At 40.4% G+C, this 23,226-nt stretch overlaps 1 protein-coding gene across 2 annotated transcripts in view; it reads left to right on the forward strand.

Annotated features, from left to right (window-relative positions):
- Nucleotides 1-23,226, forward strand: part of pdk3a (pyruvate dehydrogenase kinase, isozyme 3a) — a 108,011-nt gene that overhangs the window by 58,191 nt on the left and 26,594 nt on the right. The window contains exons 10-11 of one of the 2 annotated variants that reach the window (XM_072260531.1): nucleotides 994-1,107; nucleotides 6,329-6,468. In XM_072260531.1, coding sequence (XP_072116632.1) covers nucleotides 994-1,107; nucleotides 6,329-6,468 — 254 coding nt within the window. The remainder of the gene's footprint in view (nucleotides 1-993; nucleotides 1,108-6,328; nucleotides 6,469-23,226) is intronic. The other variant, XM_072260532.1, reaches the window with a different exon arrangement.

The raw sequence follows: 23,226 nt of genomic DNA on the forward strand, positions 1-23,226 counted from the left end.
ACCTAACTTCCACAAAGTATCCATCTCTTTCTAATATTGAGTGGCAGTTCTTGGTTCATATACTTAAACCATTTTAATACTCTAAATCATCCAGACCACTCCTTTAAAATCTGGAATATTGTGTAAATTGTTCTTTTTTTCTGGTCAGTATCCAAGAGCCCAAACCAGAGTTTTAGCTAATTTGACTTATTACTGGAGCCATTAAACTTTGTTGATTAAATGATTATTGAGCAATTTAATTGTCCCCTCTTTTTGTTTCTACAAACTGGAATCTTTTAGTTCATTCATTGACGGGAAGAACTACTGTTGGCAAGGCTATCATTTTCACTCTATTATTAACTTCACTTGAGTTGAGTGTCTGTGAGGCAGTTAAAAGTTTGAAATATACTATGGGTCTGTAGTCTGCATTGTCTGGATTTAGGTGTTCATTTTGGATCATCAATTAATTGATAGTTTTTCTCCTTTGCTTTATAATGGTCCACTTTGAGTGAGCATAAGAAACTCCTATTTCCTGTTGGCTGACATTAATTTGTAAATTTGTTCTCCCATGTAACCAACATGATGCTCATCTAAAATTTCCTCTTTTGAAGATTGTTGCAAAGAACCTGGTCTTCATCTTTCTCTTCCTCAAATTCTCCTACCTGTTTTTCATTATCTTCTTAAAAGGACAGCTTCTGTCCTGCTAGTGTAAGACTGTTGAACGGTTTTATTAGTACAATAAGATGAACACTTGACTTCACAATCTGCCTAATTATAGACGTGCACCTTTTTATTTGCCTGCACTATATTTTCTCTGTAACTGTAACACTTTATTCTGCATTCAGCCTGAACCCTAACACTTCTACTTCCTCAGAGCATTGTTCTAATGAAATGATCAGTATAGATGGTATGCAAAACAAGTTTTTCATTGTGCCAATAATAAACTGATTCAATTCAGTCCAATTATGATGATACTCTATATAGTAAAATGTGTTTTTTTAAAATTTTCTGCAGGCGGGTTTTGGATATGGCTTGCCAATCTCCCGGCTGTATGCTAGGTACTTTCAAGGAGACCTCAAATTGTATTCCATGGAAGGTCTGGGCACAGATGCAGTCATCTATCTAAAGGTACCTTTCAACAGTGAAGGAGAATTCAAGAGTGGGATAGTAAAATATGTATTTGGAATACTAGCTGCAGCTTCGAACAATCCGGATTAAGGAATTGGAGCTGGAACTGGATGAATTCCAGATCATTTGGGAGGCTGACAAGGTGATCGATAGGACATTTAGAGAGCTAGTTACACCCAAGGTGCAGGACACAGGAAACTGGGTGACAGAAAGGGGAAAGGAGTTAAGGAGCCAGTGCAGTGTATCCCTGTGGTCATCCCTTTCAACAACAGGTACATCACTTAGGATGCTGTTGTGACTGGGGTTGATCTAATAGAGGAAACTCAGTGTCGAGTCTCTGGCACTGTGACTCATAAGGGAAGGGGGGAGAATAGGAACAATGTGGTGATTGGGGATTCGTTAGTTAAGGGAACAGATAGGAGGTCCTGTGGGCAAGAATGAGATTCCCAGATGGTATGTTGCCTCCTGGGTGCTAGGGCCCAGGACATCTCAGATCGAGTCCTCAGCATTCTTAAGTGGGAGCGTGAACAGCGATGGGTTGTAGTGTATGTTGGTACTAATGACATGGGTAGGACGAGTTACAATGTTTTGCATAGGGAGTTAGGTGTTAAGTTAAAGGACAGGACCTCCTGGGTTGTGATCTCAAGATTGCTACCTGTGCCACGTGCTAGTGAGGCTAGAACTAGGAAGATTGTACAGTGTAGTGCTTGGCTAAGAAGTTGGTGTAGGAGGGAGGGCATAAGATTTTTGGATCATTAGGCTCTCTTCTGGGGAAGGTGGGACCTGTACAGAAGGGACAGTTTGTATCTGAACTGGAGGGGGACTAATATCCTAGTGGGAAGATGTGTTAATTAATGCTGCATGTAGGGATTTAAGCTAGAATTGCAGGGGAATGGGAACCAGAGTGCCAGAACATTTAGTGGAGAGGTTTGGAGGCAGATGTTGGTAAGATCGCAGACAAAGTCAGGAATCAAAAGATTGAGCATGGTGCGACTAGTGTCCTGAGCTGCATACTGTAGCCATAATGAGAATCGGTTACAGGAGGGGCAGGACTGGCAGCTCAATTTTCCGGGGTTTTGTTATTTTAGATGTGACAGAGCAAGAGGGATTAAAGGAGAAAGGATGGCATTACTAGTGATGGAAAATGTCAGACAGCCTGGGGCTATATTACAGACCACCCAAAAGTCCTAGGGATTTAGGGGAGCACATTTGTAAAGAGATCACATATTGCTGCAAGAAACACAAAGTTGTTATGGTAGGTGATTTTAACTTATTGACTGGGAATCCCATACTGTAAAAGGACTGGATGGGATAGAGTTTGTCAAATATGTTCAGGAAAATTTCCTTCATCAGTATGTAGAAGTCCCAACAAGGGAATGTGATACTGGATCTGCTATTAGGGAAAGAGACAATCTGATGACAGAAGTTTGTGCAGGGGAACACTTTGCATCCAGTGACCACAATGCCATTAGTTTCAAAGAAAATATGCAAAAAGATAGGTCTGGACCATAGGTTGAGATTCTAAATTGTAGAAAGGCCCATTTTGATGGTATCATAAATGATCTGGCAAGTGTGGATTGGGGCAGGCTGTTTTCTGGCAAAGGTGTACTTGGAAAGTGGCAGGCCTTCAAAAATGAAGTTTGTATGTGCCTGTCAGAATAAAAGGTAAAGATGACCAGTGTAGGGAACCTTGATTTTCAAGAGATATTGAAGAACTAGTTAAGAGAAAAGAGAGGTGCCTAGTTGTCTAGGAACAAATGAGGTGCTTATGGAGTATAAGAAATGCAAGAGAATACTTAGGAAAGGAATCAGGAAGGTGAAATTAGGGCATGAAGTTGCTCTTGCAGACAAGGTAAAGGAAGATCCTAAGGGATTCTCCAAGTATGTTAAGAGCAAAAGGATTGCTAGTGACAAAATTGGTCCTTAGGAAGATGAGAATGGTAATCCACGTGAGCCAAAACAAATGGGGGAGATCTTAAATGAATTCTTGGTATCTGTATTTACTCAGGAGACAGACACAGAGTCCATAGCAGTAAGGCAAACCTGCATCAACTTCATGGATCTTGTATAAATTACAGATGAAGAGGTGTTTGCTACCCTGAGGCAAGTCAGGGTGGATAAATCCCTAGGGCCTGACAAGGTGTTCCTTCGGACCCTAAAGGAGTGAAGTTCAGAATTTGAGATATTTCTGAGCAGAGATATTTAAAACACCTTAGCAGCAGGAGAGGTACCAAAGGATTGGAGGATAGCTAATGTTGTTCCACTGTTTATGAAAGAATCTAAACATGAACCAGGAAATTATAGGCTGGTGAGTCTGACATCAGTTGTGGGAAAGTTATTGGAAGGTATTCTAAGGGACCGGATGTATGAGTATTTGAATAGACATGGACTGATTAAAGGGTAGTCATCATGGCTTTTTGCGTGGTAGGTCATGTCTAACCAATCTTACCTAGTTTTTTGAGGAAGTTACCAGGAAGGAGGATGAAGGCAAGGCAGTGGATGTTGTCTACATGGACAAGACATCTGACGAAGTCCTGTATGGGAGGTTGGTCAAGAAGGTTCAGTCGCTTGGCATTCAGGATGAGGTAGTAAATTGGATTAGACATTGGCTTTGTGGGAGAAGCCAGAGAGTGGTAGTAAAGGAGGCCTGTGGCTAGTGGTATGCCGCAGGGATTCGTGCTAGGTCCGTTGTTATTTGTCATCTATGTCAATGATTTGGATGATAGTGTGGTTAACTGGATCAGCATGTTTGCAGATGACACCAAGATTGGGGGTGTAGTGGACAGTGAGGAAGGCTGTTATGGCTTGCAGAAGGATCTGCATCAGCGGGAAAAATGAACTGAATAAAGATTGGGGGTGTAGTGGACAGTGAGGAAGGCTGTTATGGCTTGCAGAAGGATCTGCATCAGCGGGAAAAATGAACTGAATAAAGATTGGGGGTGTAGTGGACAGTGAGGAAGGCTGTTATGGCTTGCAGAAGGATCTGCATCAGCGGGAAAAATGAACTGAATAAAGATTGGGGGTGTAGTGGACAGTGAGGAAGGCTGTTATGGCTTGCAGAAGGATCTGCATCAGCGGGAAAAATGAACTGAATAAATGGCAGATGGAATTTAATGTGGACCTGGTAGGACCATCCAGGATAAGTCTTATACAATGAAGCGTAGGGCACTGAAGAGTGTGATGGAACAAAGTGTTCTGGGAATTTGTTGTTGTTCAGTTGTTAAGTCAGCTCCGACTCTTCGTGACCTCATGGACTCCTGCTCACCAAGCCTTGTTGGAAATTGCCTCTCTATGATCCCCCAAGGTCATACGCATTGTCTGAATAATATTATCTGTTCATCATAGCCTATGTCGTCCTCTCCTTTTTTTACCTTCTGTTTTACCTAACATGAGAGTCTTCTCCAAGGAATCTTGTCTTCTCATGAATCTAGGAATACAGATACATAATTCGTTGAAAGTGGCGTCAGAGATAGATAGGGTCGTAAAGAAAGTTTTTGACACAATGGCCTTCATTAATCAATGTATTGAGTACAGGAGATGGGTTGGTATGTTGAAGTTGTACAAGATGTTGGTGGGGCCTAATTTGGAGTATTGTGTGCAGTTTTGGTCACCTACCTATAGGAAAGATGTAAACAAAGTTGAAAGAATGCAGAGAAAGTTTACAAGGGTCTGGAGGACCTGAATTATAAGGAAAGATTAAATAGGTTGTGTGGTGCATGGCCAAGTGGTTAGGGTGTTGGACTAGCGATCTGAAGGTCGTGGGTTCGAGCCTCAGCTGGGGCAGCGTGTGTATCCTTGAGCAAGGCACTTAACCACACAATGCTCCAGTCTACCCAGCTGAGAATGGGTACCGGCAAAAATGCTGGGGATTAACCTCACGATAGACTGGCATCCTATCTGTGGGGTGCGGGGGGAGCAGTTTCGTACTCTCAGTTGCTTCGTGCCACGGAAGCACCGGCCTGATGGGCCACAAGGCTCATGACTAGTTTAGGACTATCCTTTAGAACATAAAAGGTTGAGAGGATATTGATAAAGGTATATAAAATTATGAGGGGTATAAATAGGGTAAATGCAAGCAGACTTGAGGTTGCGTGGGACAAAGGTCATAGCTTAAGGGTGAAAGGTAATGTTTAATGGGAATATAAGGAGAGACTTCTTACGCTCAGAGCGTCACGAGGGTGTGAATGAGCTGCCAGACCAAGTGGTCCATGCAAGCTCGACTTCAATTTCTAGGAGAAGTTTGAATAGGTACATGGATAGTGGGGATATGGAGGGTTCTGGTCAGGTGCAGGGAGTTGGGAGTAGACAGCTTAATTAGTTTCGGCATGGACTAGATGGACCTGAAGGGCCTGTTTCTGTGCTGTACTACTCCACACCTGCAATGGGTTATTTAATTCTGCTTGTAGTACAAAATCACACATTGTTTTGTATCTCTTTGGAGTGTAGAGCTAATTCATTGAATCAGATTGTTCTTCATTCAGAAAAGGGACTGAGATTATTAGAGGAGCAAAGTTCAAGTGAGAAGAGAAAATCTATCCTTTGTTATTATATTATACAAGAGTTTTCCTGCTACTATGACCAATGCTGATTTGCAATCAAGTCTCAAAATAAGTTAACAGTAATAGAGAATTTCTTGAAAGATGATGATACTAGAAATTTAGCTTCCTAATTTCTGTGTTCTATATACTTTTCAAATTTTTTGTCATAACATTGAATCATATTAAATTGATCAATCTATTTATCCTTTTTTTTAGAGAAATCCTGACCTAAACTATCTTTGGTAGCTAATTGTAAGATTTTCTAAGGTATTCTTATGGCCTAAAAAAACAATAGTGCAATATTGTTCATGCCTTGCAATAGGCTTGTTTAATTTAATATTTAAATGTTTTGCACGTAAAAAGGAAGCTTGCTTAAGGGGAAAGAATTTTGTGCACTTATAAACCATCTTTCACGCAGTATGCATTGAAGTCTATCAAAAGTACTTAAATTGTAATGCAATTGTCTAAAGAAGCTGTTTTGCATACTACAACATTGTGAAAACAATTATTGGTAAAGCTAATTTTCTTTATGTAAAGGATTAATCAGGCACAATCTGTTTTTCCATACTCTGACTCCACCTGTGTCCTCGGTCTCGAACCCTGGTTGATAAAAATTTGCACCTCATAACACTGAAGATTTTGGTTTAAATTTTTAAATTATTTTCTTTTTTTTCTTCCCCTAGGCTTTGTCAAGTGAATCTTTTGAACGACTTCCCGTTTTCAATAAATCAGCCTGGCGACATTACCAAACCACTCCAGAAGCAGATGATTGGAGCAATCCTAGCAGTGAACCTAGAGATGCTTCTAAATATAAGGCCAACCGGTAATCCTCTTCTACCTGCAACCTGCTGACTAGTATTCTGATTTGTGGTTCCACTATAGACATCCATGTTTTACCTTTACTGCATCAACAGTGGATGGCCAGCACAAGGTTCCTCTAGTTACTGCTAAAGTTTCTTTTTCTGCTGTTATGAGCACACATGCTGATTAGTAACTCAAAGCAGTTTTGCACTTCAGTCTTTACTAGCCTTTTATAAGGAATTGTAATGCAGTTAGTCTTCTGCCTGTAACATTCTATGGTAAATGTATTTTGTAGTGACTTACTCTAGACATTGAAATTGAGCTTCCAAAGCTGCATAATAGTATCTGGAGTAATTCTCAATATGAAGCTTTTGAAAATAGTAAATACTATTTTAGTAAAACAAGAGATACTAAGCTAAAATATTTAGATGATATGATTTGTTAACAGTAGAATTGGAACCGATTGTCAAGTCAGCTCCAAAGTTACTTCATATCTTTGTCAATTAAGAACTTAGCTTGACTTTTAACTTTATAAAAACCCGAAGGTCTTCATCTGTAATACTTTTGTTTGAGAAATTGGTGGCACAATGAACAACATTTGATGCTTTTAGTGCCATATTTCACTATTAAGAGTTGCAAAATGTTGAGCACAGTGAGACTGGATGGATTTTCTTCATTTTTCACCCTTGAGAACATTCTGTTTACCTGGCCTAGACAATTGTGGTGCAAGTCTTCTGGCTGAAATCTTTATGCACCTACTTTGGGGAATTTAAGTTCAGGTCTTAGCAGGTGCAGGTTAATAGGATTAAACTGAAAATTAGTTTGTTGTGATTTGCAACATTACAGAATTTAATTATTCCAAATTGGCACCCACATAACAGCATCATCCCACACCCTAAATCTCAAGCCTTTTATAGTGCAAGTTGTTTTTATGATCTATTACACTTAACATTGATATTGTAATCTTTTCTGATACAATTTTACTTGACTAAAAAATAGTGGAGGTAAGCATTCATTTCAGCGATAGGAAAAATGATGATAATTGATTGGCTGCTTATTGTTGGTCTCACTTTGTTACCCTTCTCTTACAAAAACAAAATACACTGTCCGCGGGTTAAAAAACACTTGACTTATGGAAACCTTTCACATATGAGCAAGGTCCCCATAGTATTAAATTTAGAAGTCCATCTCATGTACATATGTTGGTTTCTCTGAATGACGGAACTAGGTTCCACTCTCATTTACCACTTATGGTAATTTTTTATTCTTAACAGACTTGTGTGTTTTCGATGCTAATCATGACAATACTGTGGAGATGTTAATTTTTTTTTGTTTGTGTATTTTCTGACTTATGGCCAGAAATTGACTGCTACCCAGCTGTAGAAACGGAACCCAAAGATGGCCTGTACCTGTGTGAGAACTGGTTATTTTAAAGCTACCAGTTTCCAGCTTCTGCCAAAGTAGCATTTTAACCCAGGAAACATTTACTAAAAGATCAAGACAGTTCTTTTTGAAAATAGCAGTTTGATTAATCTGAAGAAATGCTGTATCTTGAGCATTTATGCTGTAGTTTAGCAGCTCAGCATTGTCTCAGCATGACAGACTGGACTGTCAACAGTGTTCACAAGTGCTTTGTTTTGATTGGTCTGCCTGGCTGTGTATATGTTTGTATATCTGTGTTCTTCACCAGGGAGAAGAACCAGTATGTACATGAGATAGTGTTATCAGATCTCTTTTGTAGATAGCTAAAAATATTTTTCATTGTATTTAAATAATTTATGTTAAGATTTCTTCTGTGGGTTGCAAAATTTTTCAGAGTAGCCAAACAAAATTCTATTTCAAGAGTTCTCTGTTCTTTTATAATCCACAGTAAATTATCTTTACACTTTTTAAGAAAATATAAGTTATTAAAAAAATTGTATGAAATGGTTATGTTGTTGGTTTTTGTTTCAGTAGGTGATTGTAATAGTAAATGGTCATCTCTGAGTATTCACCTGGGACAGCTTTGCCAAAGAATGTTAAGAAGGCAAAATTGAGAACAAGCCAAAACTTAATTTGGGAAAGAACTGTCCTAAGCCTTCAGATTTGTAAAAAGAATGATTTATAATTTCTTCCCTTCATTCTTTAAGTAACTGGACTTGCAATCCAGGAGACTGAAGTGATGTTCAGAAGACGTGAGCTGAAATCCTACCATGGCATAGAGAATTTAAATTCAATAATTAAATACATCTGGAATGAAAAAGGTCTAGTATTCAGAGTAACAATTATGAAATCATTGGGTTATTCTACGAACAAATCTGGTTCAGAAAGATCACAAGATATTTATTCCCATGGCAAATAATAGAAGAAAGGGGAAATAACGATGAAGCATGGAGCCTATACTTATTTATTCAGCCTTTGCTAATATAGAACATAAAACAGTACAGCACAGTATAAGCCACTTGGCCCACGATGCTATGCAGACCTTTTAATCTACTGCCAAGATCAATCTAACCTTTCTCTCTTGCGTGACCCTCCATGTGACCCAAATGTGTGGCCACTGGGAGATCCTGCTTTCTCTGGCGGACAGAGCGTAGATGTTCAGCAAAGCGGTCTCCCAGTCTGCGTCAGGTCTCGCCAATATATAAAAGGCCACATCGGGAGCACTGGACGCAGTATATCACCCCAGTCGACTCACAGGTGAAGTGTTGCCTCACCTGGAAGGACTGTTTGGGGCCCTAAATGGTGGTAAGGGAGGAAGTGTAAGGGCATGTGTAGCACTTGTTTCGCTTACACAGATAAGTGCCAGGAGGGAGATCAGTGGGGAGGGATGGGGGGGATGAATGGACAAGGGAGTTGCGTAGGGAGCGATCCCTGCGGAATGCAGAGGGGGGGGGGGGAAGATGTGCTTAGTGGTGGGATCCCGTTGGAGGTGGCAGAAGTTACGGAGAATAATATGTTGGACCCAGAGGCTGGTGGGGTGGTAGGTGAGGACCAGGGGAACCCTATTCCTAGTGGGGTGGTGGGAGGATGGAGTGAGAGCAGATGTACGTAAAATGGGGGAGATGCGTTTAAGAGCAGAGTTGATAGTGGAGGAAGGGAAGCCCCTTTCTTTAAAAGAGGAAGACATCTCCCTTACCACCATTCAGGGCTCCAAACAGTCCTTCCAGGTGAGACAACACTTCACCTTTGAGTCGACTGGGGTGATATACTGCGTCTGGTGCTCCCAATGTGGCCTTTTATATATTGGCGAGACCCGACACAGACTGGGAGACCGCTTTGCTGAACATCTACGCTCTGTCCGCCAGAGAAAGCAGGATCTCCCAGTGGCCACACATTTTAATTCCACATCCCATTCCCATTCTGACATGTCTATCCACGGCCTCCTCTACTGTAAAGATGAAGCCACACTCAGGTTGGAGGAACAACATCTTATATTCCGTCTGGGTAGCCTCCAACCTGATGGCATGAACATCGACTTCTCTAACTTCCGCTAGGCCCCACCTCCCCCTCGTAGCCCATCTGTTACTTATTTTTATGCACACATTCTTTCTCTCACTCTCCTTTTTCTCCCTCTGTCCCTCTGAATATACCTCTTGCCCATCCTCTGGGTCCCCCCCCCTTGTCTTTCTTCCCGGACCTCCTGTCCCATGATCCTCTCGTATCCCCTTTTGCCTATCACTTGTCCAGCTCTTGGCTCTATCCCTCCCCCTCCTGTCTTCTCCTATCATTTTGGACCTCCCCCTCCCCCTCCAACTTTCAAATCCCTTACTCACTGTTCCTTCAGTTAGTCCTGACGAAGGGTCTCGGCCTCAAACGTCAACTGCACCTCTTCCTACAGATGCTGCTTGGCCTGCTGCGTTCAACAGCAACTTTGATGTGTGTTGCTTGAATTTCCAGCATCTGCAGAATTCCTGTTGTTTGCCTTAAGCATTGATATCCTTGATATCTTAAAGTGAAAACGGAAATGATTTTCCTTGGTTAGCATTAAAGTTGGTTTGAGTAGTTATTTCACAATTTATTGCTTAAATATCTTGGTGAATGATTGGCCCTTTCCCTGCCACCTTTGTTCTGTATCATGCCACTCAGGTTGAAGCTGTAATATGATTTAATTGTTTCACAGGTTAATTGATTTTTGACAAAACGGATCTAGTCCAGTAAGACGAGGATTTTATGGTTTCTTTAGTGCAAATTCTCAAAATGTCAAAGATCTTGGGGTTAAATGTATGAATTGAAGCCATTTTTTTAATGTTTCTGTTCCTGATTGACAAGTTGTGATATATATCGCTGCAAGATATATGAGCACCAGATATGAGCACTCTAGACACACATTAAAAATGTAGTTTTTATACTTGCATGACGCCCGTCTTGGTTTGAAGCTCCACACAGATAGCAGCGTAATAGTAATATGGCTGTTAGTTACAACATCCACAGCTTACTTGGAGGGATCTGGTAAGAAGGAACTAGAGAGGTAAGGCAATTCCATCAAAATAGTTTTTCTTCAAGTTATTTCACAAGGCATCTGTAATATGCAACTTCCATTTAAGGTGGGAGTACTGTGATGTAAAAAGTCCTTCCAAATGAACATTGTTATTTTTTTTGTAGATTCTTCATTCCATGATCATGCATATATATTTTTTTGAAATGAGACAGTGTGTCATACTTCAAGACTTGGGTGGGTGTTGTTCAGAAGTAAGGAAATGTAAATGTTCTGACTATTGTATTCCTATTTATTATGTAACTGTTTCTGACCTTGAAGAGATAATGTTGAAAGACTTTTTAAATTTGTTTTACAAAATAAGAGTTTGTGAATATGTCATCACAAAGCATTAAAACTGATTAAAATTGCAACATGAGTACACAATATAAGTGGAGCACATTAAATTGAAATGACAGGTGCTTTCCTTGGTGTATCTGTATTTCAATCAACAGATCTAAATTCAGGAAGGACTGCTGCTGTTAAACAGTACTACATTTTGCTGAACAAATATTTTCTATGCACTTTTATTTAGTACATTCATAGAAATTGCTTTCTTTGACTTGCACAGATTTCTGATTTGTGAAAAATGTTTATTCAAGTTCAGTCATATTTGCACATGCAAAAGTTGGCTTAATAGATAAACTTGTAAAGTTGAGTTTGCCAGTTGAATTTCAAACTCACCTCTGGTGTTGTCATCAAAACATTGATTTTTTTTGTTGAAAATGAAGGACTCGAGACTCTAGTTCTGGGTAAGATACTCCATAAAAAAATATTAAAGGAACTACTCTGATCTAATAACTGAAATCTGTGTGACAGTCGGAGTAAACCCATTCCCAAATATTGCAATTTGTGATAAATACATATTTATACTTGAATTTCATTGAAATAACATACAAAACTCATTATTCTTGATTAGTTAGAGCTTGAAGGGCTACTGGGAGAAGGCAGGAGACTGGGACTGAGAGGCAAATTGGATCGGCCATGATGAAATGGCAGAGCAGAGTTGATGGGCCAAATGGCCTCACTCTGCTCCTAAGTCTTATGGTCTTATTGTAATAATTTGACACCGCTGTTGAGGTGTCTTAAGTATCTCAATACAACATGTTTTCATTATAAATGGATGATGCCTGATCTCCAGCGATCCTATGGTAACCTGTGTTAATGTGGGAATGTGTGTGTTGCTATGGTAACCGCAACTCTTTTACCTAAACTCCTTGTATGCCTGATCAGTGCATTTTATTTTTTCAGACATCCTCTTGACTGATTAAGTATTAATAAATATGTAGCTGATAATTGCTGCATGTAATTTTATACTAAATTATTGTGTGATCCAATAATATTTAAACAGTAAATTCCTGAATTTATTGTGCAAGATTTTTCTTTCATCATTGTTCCTAATCTGCTCTATAAGACACAAATTTATTTAGTTTTGCTAAATTAGTTTGTCAGAATTTGAAAAGTAAGTAGTAGAGCAATAAAAAATATATTCTGCAGTCCCTGCATATCTAGGACAATAAAGCAGTTGTTTAAATTTTGAGGCATCAGGAATAAAATTGGCATTTATTTTTATAATGGAATTCTACAATCTTGACACTTATGACAAAGTATTCTGTACTCTTGAATCTGGGTATAATGACTAATTGAACATTTGTCTGTTTGACCCCATGTTGTTTTGTATATTGAAGTGAAGAAGCTAAAGGTTTTTTTGTTGAATTGGAAAAAAAAATTGATGTGAAGTCTTAATGTGGGATATTAAATATCTTCCATATATTTGATATATTTTGTGTATGTGTGTTTCATTTTATAAGTAATTAGATGTAAATTACATTCTCAAGTTATCTGCACCCATGTTTTTGTGTAATTACTAATATACATGAGAATACTGTGTTTCCTATGACCTAGGACACCTATTGACTGCAACTGTCTTACTCTGGCTCCAGCCTGGACCATGGCCACCAGTAAGTCCAGGATAAGACTTTTCCTTGCTGCCGCTGGGCCTCTGGGCTTCCCTTCTCCCATCACTACTTTCCAATCCTGGGTCTCTCAGGCTTCACCGCCATCAACTCTTGAGTCCTCGGAACTTCCTTCTTCTTCCCACCCCACCTTCCCTGAACACCCCATTCCTTCCCTCTCTGCTGGCATCATCAACTCTTTTCCTCCCTCTAATGCCAGGTCTAATCCTTGCTGTATTTTCACCTTCCCCTCTCTGAGGTGGAACATTCAATCCTCAGCAAGGGCCTTACTTTTGTCCCCTTTCTGCTACACCTTAGTGAGTTTTGCACTCGTCACAATGCCAAGCTCTTCTTTCGTCACTTCCGTCTCTGAACCCACTTCTTTTGGTAAGAAATCCACACCCTGCACTGATGACCCCTTCTCCCGTCCTCAACCTTCCTTCTCTTCTTGGACACCCTGCTCCGATTCTTTGCCTATTCTGGATCTTTTCATCTGAAATTGCTGATGAGACATCAATAGTCTCAACTTCAGCACTCCTCTCTCCTCCTTGAACCTTGCCCCTTCTGAACATGCTGCCCTCCACTCTCTCCGCACCAATCTCAACCTTGCCATCAAACCCACAGACAGTAGAAGTGCTGTTGAAGTGTTGTGGACTGATCTCTACCTTGCTGAGGTTAGGTGGCAACTCTCAGACACCTCCTCATACCTGCCCCTTGAAGACTGCCTTCAACACCATCACTGACCTCATCAACTGGAGAGCTCCCATTCACTGCCACCAAACTCATAGCTCCGTTACCCCGCACTGCTCACTTCTACCTCCTACCCAAGATCCACAAACCTGACTGTCCAGATAGGCCCATTGTCTGCCTGCTCCTGCCCCACTGAACTAGAGTCCTCGTGCCTCATCTTCATTCTATCGCTCTTTGCTCAGTCCCTTCCCACCTACATCCACGACGCTTCCCATGTTCTTGATCTCCTCACGAACTTTTAATCCCCTGGCCCTGACTGCCTCTTCACCGTGGATGTCCAGCCCCTACATGCTCTATCCACTAGAAAGCCTTAAAATTCTGATTGTTTCTCAATAAAAGAACTAAACGGTTCCCCTCCACCACCACCACCCTCTTTATGGCAGAACTGGTCCTCGTCCTCAACAATTTTTCATTCGGCTTTTCCATTGGCTATGTAGACCAGTCTATGTTCCAAGTCTTCCCCGGTAATTCTCCCAAAATTTTCCTCCACTGCATTGCTAACTGCTTAGATGCTGCTTCATGCACCCACGGTGAGCTCATGAATTTTATCAACTTTGCCTTCAACTTCCACCCTGACCTTAAGATCACTTGGATCATTTCTGGCACCTCCCTCCTATTTCTTGATCTCTCTGTCTCCGTCTCTGGAGACAAACTATCAACCGACATCTTTTATAAACCTATTCATTCCCATGTTGTCTTGACTATACTTCTTCACATTCTGTTTCCTGTAAAACTGCTGTTCCCTTTTCTCAACACACAAAATGCTGGTGGAATGCAGCAGGCCAGGCAGCATCTATAGGAAGAGGTACAGTCGACGTTTCAGGCCAAGACCCTTTGTCAGGACGAAGGGTCTTGGCCCGAAATGTTGACTGTACCCCTTCCTATAGATGCTGCCTGGCCTGCTGCGTTCACCAGCACTTTTTGTGTGTGTCAATATGTTCGGACTGGATTAGGTCCTCAGAGAAATTAGGCCCTCAGGAACTTGAAATTGCTCACTCCTTCCATTCCTGATCCCTCTGAGGACGGGTGTGATAAAAGGTGTCAGCCCAAAATGTTGACTATTTATCTATTTCCATAGATGCTGCTTGAACTGCTGAGTTCTTCCAGCATTTTGTGTGTGTTATGCTGTGTTACCATTAAAATATTTACTCTGTTATTTGAAATAATAAATTTTTTGAAGGCAATCCCTCGTCTAAAAAACGATGTGTTGGCATTGTAGTGGGTTCAGAGGAGGTGCATGAGAACGATCCTGGGAATGAAAGTGTTAACATATGAGGAGAGTTTGATGGCTTCGGTCATGTACTTGCTGGAGTTTAGAAGAATGAAGTGGGTGGGGTGGGGGAATGGAGGTGGGCGATCACATTGAAACCTTTAGAATATTGAAAAGCCCACAGTGGGAGTGTCTACAACCACAGGGCACAGAAGAACATCCTTTTAGAACAGAGATGAGTGAGAAGGAATTTCATTCTTCGCAGTGTGATGAGTCTGTAAAATTCATTACCACTGATGCCTATGGAGGCCAACGCATTGAGCAGAGAAAAGTTCTTGATTAGTAAGCACTTCTTAAGTTATGGGGAGAAGGCTTGAGAGGAATAATAAATCAGCCATGATGAAATGGCAGAACAGACTCGATGGGCTGAATTGGCTAATTCTGCTCCGATGTCTTTTATTCTATAATGCAAACCTAGAGAACCTCCTGCAACATCAAGAAGTTCAGAGCATTTATGTTCCTTAAAACACAATACTTTGCCTTGTTAGAAACATATGCTGTTAGTACTAATCTTTCCACGAGCACAATAAACTAAATCTGACACAGTAATGGCAGTTCTTTCTTTTTTTGCTGTGTTGCTAAACACAATGATTTGTTTTGCGCCAGTCCCTTGTGCATGCATTGTAGTATCAGGTAAATTAGACAACATGTAGTTAAGGATTTATGTCTAAAATATGCAGGCACTGTGTGGTCAATCTTTGTACAAAGCAAGCTTCCTGCCGTATTTAAGGAGATCTTTATTGAACTGCAGGATTATTAGTATTTTGGTGATCATGTCATGCAATAAAACAATGTTAATTCTTTGGAGTGAGGTAAATTGTATTATATGCAGGTATGCTCTGGTTAGGTTTAAACTCCTTTGGTTTGTATAGATCAGATGGTTCCCAACGTGGGCAACATCACCCCCTACCCCCACTGGGGGTGATAAAGATAAAGGAGGTGGTGAGGGGTTGCTGGGTAGCAAGGGGGGCAGCTGAGGGATTACAGGCTTCATTTAAGAAATGAATTACTTATTGTAAGCGCTTGTCCTTAGTGCCTCCTAATAGGTTTCAATAATCATGTAATCATCTCATCTCTTGCTAATCTACTGTGCTCTGAGACTTTGCACAAAGCATTATAGTTGTTGAAAAACAATGTGACACTTCTTTAATTTGGCATATTATGAGAAATTTGGACTGAAGAAATTGTGTTATTTCCGGGTATAGTCCACACATTATTGCCATTCACTACTGTAGTACAGTGTTAGCAATAGTGATTCCCATAGTCTAATCATGCAGCGACACAGTTCCGGTGCATTAGGGTTTGGCGTTCAGTGGGGTAAGGATCTGTTCTTTTGAATGATCTTGACTGCATCTCTTGTCCAGAGATTCCCAACCGTTTTTATGCCATGAGCAAGGAGTCCATGGACCCAGGTTGGGAACCCCGAGCCCATGGCCCAACCAAGATATCGAAGCCCCAATTTGTATACCTTAAGACAGAGTCAGGTTTTGCCTGAGCTAGGATGATGTCACAACCTTCCCCTTTATTGATCACAGAGCTTGACATTGGATTTAAATGATAGGCAATTGGCCATGGCTGTTAATCCATAACGAAAATGGCATAAGTAGACCAAAATGAAAAAGAAGTGTAAACAGTATAGTATGGAGTATTTGAAATATGGATTTATGCCAACACCAAGCAACCAACAGCAGCTTGTTGTGTGGAAAATGGTTTTTCAAATGACCTAATGGAACCTGTGCTTCATACAACATTCCATTACTCATTAGTAAATCAGGAAAGTCCCCTACAATTGGAAAAGAATTGATTCTGCCAGCAGTGAGGGAGCATCTGAGTATGATTTTTGCATAAGTCACCAGACCAGATGATTAAAGCAATTCCACTCAGCAAAACTCTGCTCAAAGATGAATCGATGAAATGTTTGAGAATGTGGAAGACGCATTGTGCAACAATAGTGTTTGCTCTGCAGTTGATAAGTCTACTTAGCCAGGCAACAAATCTTTGCTCCTTGGGTATATTTGCTTCATAAGGGATGAAAGCATGATTCAAGAGTTGTTATTTGCAAGAGAACTAGAAATAGAGATGAAGGGGGAGTCAATATTTTCGATTGTTGAGCAATTTTTCAAAGAGAAAGATAGTCCACTCACTACCATTCTTGCTTGTGCAACAGATGGGCACTATCAATGACAGTATGACACTGGTGTTATTACTTTTTTTAAAAAACCCTGTACATAACATATTTTCCATTCACTGTGTAACTCTCAGTTCAGCTTGCAGCTCAATCTAGGGACTGACAGCCCCCGGCCCGACCAAGCTTAAGAAATCTAGTTTGGGTGGATGCTGTGCGATATGTCCCCTGTTACAAATCAGTACCTTGAAATAACAAACAGTACACAATATGTGATTAAATTATTGAGCTTTATAATTCTTAATTTGACTGTATGGTTGGTAAAGAAACAAAAAAAAAGCCCGTTCTCATGAGATAGTCTAATGCGCAAATATTGGAGCTCACTGATAAGGTCCTTCGTCCACCATCGACCTCCTCCGATCATCGCTGACTTTCGGACCCTCGCTCCAAGTCCACTCCATCTGGCGGTCTACCAACTCTCTCCATTCGCGTCTTCTGTCCTCATCTCTCTCTCTGGCAAAAGACCACAAAATCCCTGCTCCCAGACCCACAAGAAAGTACAACATCCCTCTCATTAGATAGCCCCACATTCCAAAGCCCCATTATCTCTAGTTATAATCCAAACATTGCTACTACAGAGAAACCATTACATTAGCAGTGAAACCCTACAGCATGTTACAATTGTATTCACGGATAACATCTTGTCACAGGAAAAACCTAAGTGATGCACAAATCATTAAATACTGTTATCACAGTGGTAAATAAAATATAGTCCCATGCTCTCAATTCTTGATTTTCAAGAGCTTTGTATTGAGAATGATGAATTAAGTTTGAATGCTTGCTGTTGCACACAGAAGTCAGATGGCTCTCGAAAGGAAACTGCCTGAGATGCTTTTATGCGCTTTTCAAAACTGATAAAATTCTTTGAAGACTCAAATGCTTCATTCAATAATCAACTCAAGAGTATTAGGCACAACTGACATTGCTTATTTGTCAGAATTATTCAAAAGTTTAATTAAATCAATCTTCAATTGCAAGGAAATAATGAGAGTCTTATTAAAGTCAAATCAGTTGTCTCCACATTTCTATCGAGTTAACCCTATTTAAGTACAACACTGGCCATCATGACTTTCCAATTTCCAAGCCCCTCTGAGTTTGATGAGAAAGAAAGAATACCAGATGATATTCAACTATACCAGGCCCACCTAAGTGAGCTGCATATCAGACTGATATCAGGATCTTCTCTCAATCCAAATTCCAGGTTGGGTAAACAATCCATTCCTGAGCACTTGTAATGGGGAATTAATGGGAAGGATAGAGGAAGAGCTTATCTCGCTACAAAATGACTGAACTGAAGCCGAGTTTCAAAAAATCATATCAAGGTTGCAGAAAGAAATCTCTGCACTGTGAAAAAGGATTAAAATGTTCTTTATTGCCTTTCCAGTGTCATATTTAGTGGAGTGCGGTTTCAGTGCAGTAGCCCAACTTCCGTCAAAGCAGCAAAGCAGTCTGCAAATGACTGAATGTGGGGATCTGAGACTCCTGAGTGACATTCAAGCCTGATGTTCAGAAGCTGATATCACTGCACCAAGCCCATCATCTCAATGAGAGGTGAAAAAGTGATGGTGTGAATAGTGGGGCTACTAATCTACACTCTAAACTTGTTAATGAAAATAGTTTTTAACCTAATTAAAGAAATAATTTTACTTGTAACTTTGAATAGATTTCAAAGATATTTGCAATTATTTGTCACTGCTTTCAATTGCAGTTCCTATTTTCTTTCACTGTGCACCATAAATCAAAATTCTTTATAGTTTTGTGTAATGGCCAGAAAGGGAGAGGGAAGTGCTAGGGATGTGGTCTAGAACACAAGGGAATTACTGGTATAGATGAATGTTTTGATGGGGGAGAAGTTTAAGATACATTTATGTAACAACCTGGGAAAGGTTTCGCTGATAATGTAATGGTTTCTCTGTAAGCGCAGTGTTTGGGTTATGACTAGAGATACGGAGGCTTTGGAATGTGCGCTGGCCAATGAGGGAATATGTTTTTCTTTCTTGTGTGCTCGAGCAAAAAGGTTTTGCGGGCTGTTGTTCGGCGGAAGATGGAGAGAGAAGATGCCAGAACGGGGAAGTTGTAGACTGCAGGATAGAGTGGACTTGGAATGGGGTCAGGAGTCGACGCCCGGGGGGATATCGATGGAAAATGAACAGATGGGAAAACAGTGAGCTCCTACGTTGCACATTAGACTGTTTCATGAGAATGGGTCCTTCTCCTTTTTTGTTTTCTTTACTAACCTATAGTTAAATTAAGAATTATGAAGCTCAATTGTTTAATTGCATATTATATACTGTTTGTTATTTCGTGGTACTGATTTGTAACGGGAACTCAACACGCAGCATCCACCCAAACAAGGCTGTTTTCCCCTAGATTAAACCGCTAGCTGAACGTAGGGTTACATTTAGATAGGCACTTGTATAGAAGGATTGCAAGGTATAGAAGGATACTGACTTAATGTGTGCTAATGGGATTAGTGTAGCTGGGCAAAATGTTTGGCCTGGATTTGAGGGCTGGTTTCTGTGCTCTACAACCTTATGACTCCAGGAGGATGGCCTTGGAGCTTGGAAAAAGACCAGAGAGGGGAATGCTTCTTGCAAATATATCTAGCTACAAGTCTTCTGGCAGCATATATCCGATAGACAGCTATCTGGAATGCAATGTCTTCAATATCTGAAGGATGGAAAGACATGGCAGAGATCTGATATATGCTCCAAACAACTCAATAGAGCAACATGCACAAAATGCTGGAGGAACTCAGCAGACCAGGCAGCATCTATGGAAAAGAGTAAACAGTTGACAAATTGGGCCAAGACTCTCCTTGAGGACCTTTCAAAGTTATACTTGCAAACATCTGATGGCTAATTTGGGAGAGCCTTCTTCAGTCAGCTCAAGCAAGCACCTGGTGAGCGTATGTTGTCAGATTTGTACTTTTTGGATCTCATGCCAGACTCTTCCATTATAGTTGCTGGGCATGTCCTGTTCCACCGACCAGGCAAATTCACCAGTATGGTGGTACACAGGTTGGAAGGAGTGCACTGGGAGACCTCAATGTTGACTCCAGACCTTATGAAGTCTCGTGGCATCAAGTTAAATATAGGCAAGAAAACCTTTATCTGATCACCACTGACAGTCTTTCCTCAACTGATGCATGGGGCATTACTATGTTGAACATAACAGAGAGATACATGGAGATAAAGTTACCATAAATTACAAAGTAAATAGTGCAAAAAAAGAGGCATCAACATATCCCGGAAGCTATCTGTACAACTGAGGCAGAGGAGTAACATGACATCATTACATCATTGACAAGTGCAAGAAGCATTAGGACAAGTACAATCCATATCTAAAATTTAGGTGTCAACATGTTTAATCTGTGCTACATATTTTCATGTACCCCGTGACGGGAATAAAGAATCAGCAGAGATGGAAAACACTTCAGAGTCCAGTATTGCTATACACTAATAATATTTATTAGTAACTTCGCAATACAGTAATATAAATGTAGATAAATCAAACAGGTTAGCAATGATTATATATATGTGTGTGTGTTTACATATGTGTGTGTGTGTATGTATATCAGTAAGTGTGGAAATATATGTATGAAAAACCAAGCTTCTTTAAATCTAGGGGTAAAAAGATACAGTCTTACGATGATGAGTAAAGTTCAGTTTAGTTCAGTTTGTGGTATTGAGTTGAGTAGTAATGGAGAGAGAGAGAGAGGCAGAGATTTGAATCCAGGTGAGCTGACGCCGTCGATCTCCTCGTTGTCCTTCAAAATCCTTTAAGAGTCACTGACTGTGACTTTAACAAAGGGGATCGGTTTTCTGTGGTGGAGCTATCCCCCAGGTGAGGGTGGACACATCGACAACTCTCCACCGGTCAACCCTGTTCCTTTGCACTGCAAGACCGACTGATCAAACTGCCTGATCGATCCTCCAAAAACCCACTTTTTTCTGTGGGCACAACAAAGCTCATTCAGTGTACCAAAACATGTGTCTGAGGTCTATCATCTGACCTCATATTTCATCTTCCCGTGCTGAGCATCAACTGTCATTCAAATAACTCCTCCTTCCTTTGTCTGTATAAGAAATACACGAGCATGCCATGTCCTTGAAAAAAGTATAAACAACCTGTGAGCAGAGTCTCTCTCTCTCTCTTAAAAACAAGTTGTTGTTAAAACTCTCTGTCTTTTCAAAAGCACAGTGAACAGGGGTAAACAAGCACAGTTCATAGCGGTAATTCAGGACCCCATCACACTCCCTTTCTTCAGGGAAAAAAATTGACGAAGGCAATTTTTTAAAAATCTATAAGTTACAGAGTTTGAAACAATACGGGTAAAATCATCAGATGATAGAGCAAAAATGTGTACAATTTCCAACTTAACATCTGGATAAGCAATCAGCTATATTGTCAGTAGCTTTCACATGTTTGATTGTCAGATCAAATTCTTGCAATATCAGACTCCAGTTTAACACCCTTCTATTCTTATCCTTCATTTTAGTTAAAAACACCAACAGATTATGATCCGTGTAAATCACAAGGGGTCTTTGAGCAAGACAAGTATAAACCTCAAAATGTTGTAAGGCCAGAATAAGTGCTAACAGCTCCTTTTCAACAGTTGAATAATTTTTCTGATGCACATTGTTTCTTTGAGAATTAAGCTACTGGGTGTTCAATGTCATCCACACCCTTCTGTAACAGTACTGCCCCAGCAGCTCCATCACTAGCGTCTGTTGCTATTGAGAATGGTTTTGAAAAATCAGGTGCTTTGAGCACAGTATGATAACACAGGATGGTTTTCAGGCCTTCAAATGCTTCCTGGCAAAGGTCATTCCATACAAATCTTTCACTCTTCCCTAGGAGTTTTGTTAGGGGGAGAGCGATGTCAGTAAAGTTCTTACAAAACTTAGGATAATACTCAACCATTCCTAAAAACCTTCTTAATGGTTTCTTGCCAGATGGAACAGGAACTTCAGCAATAGCTTGAACCTTGGCCTGTACAGGAGCCATTTGGCCCTGGCCCACTACATAGCCTAGATATGTGACTGTGGCGTGGCCAAACTCACTTCTAGTGAGGTTCACAGTAAGACTGGCCTTAGAAAGTCTGTCAAACAGTTTTTCTACCGCTGCAATATGCTCTTCCCACGTGTCATTCCAGACCACTAAGTCATCAATATAAGTCCTGTGTTTTCTAAACCTCTAAACACAGAATTGATCGTTCTTTGAAATGTCCCTGGTGCATTTTTCATCCCGAAGGGCAAAACATTGTCTTCATATAGCCCTGAAGGTGTGACAAATGCTGAGATTTCTCTGGTGCTGTCAGTCAATGGAACACACCAATATCCTTTTAACAGATCAATCTTAGTGAGGTACTTAGCCTTTCCCACTTTATCAATACAGTCATTCACCCTTGGGATAGGATAAGCATCTGTCTTGGTTATTGCATTAATTTTCCTGTAGTCAGTACAGAATCTCATGCTGCCATCCGGTTTAGGGACAAGGACGCAAGGCGACACCCAGTCAGAGGTAGATTGCCTAATAATACCGGTTGCTAGCATGTAACTAATCTCTTTTTCAACCTCTTTGTTTTTCTCAAAGTTCATTCTGTAAGGATGCTGTTTAATGGGCTGGACTGAATTTATAATGACATCATGCAGTGCCCCTGTGCACTGTTTTGGGATGTCAGGGAATAAATCTTTATGTTTCCTGATTAGTTCCTGCAATTGCTCTCTTTGTGCAGGTTCCAGATGACAAACTTAATCAGTAAGGTCTTTTAAAATAGTGGAATTCGTAAGCTCGTTGATACAATACTCAGTTTGGTGAAATGATTTTTCCCCTCATTATCAAATTCCTCAGCCCCACCTATTTTCATAATCGTACTTACTGGTACTGTCTCAGAATCATAAGGTTTCAACATATTTACGTGTACCAATTGGGTCATTTTCCTTCTGTTGGGAGTTTCGATAACATAATTCAAAGAATCAATTTTCTTAATTATGCGGTATGATGGAATTTTGCTTGGGGTGGGGTTGGTCACAAGAGGGAACAGCACCAGCACTTTATTACCAACCTCAAACACTTGCTCCCTTGCTCTCTTATTAAACCAATGTTTCATTTTAATTTGGGAGTTTTGCAGATTCTTCTTGGCAAGGTCACAAGCCTTG

The sequence above is a fragment of the Mobula birostris genome, chromosome 6 (assembly GCF_030028105.1).
Source record: "Mobula birostris isolate sMobBir1 chromosome 6, sMobBir1.hap1, whole genome shotgun sequence".
Classification (NCBI taxonomy): Eukaryota; Metazoa; Chordata; class Chondrichthyes; order Myliobatiformes; family Myliobatidae; genus Mobula; species Mobula birostris.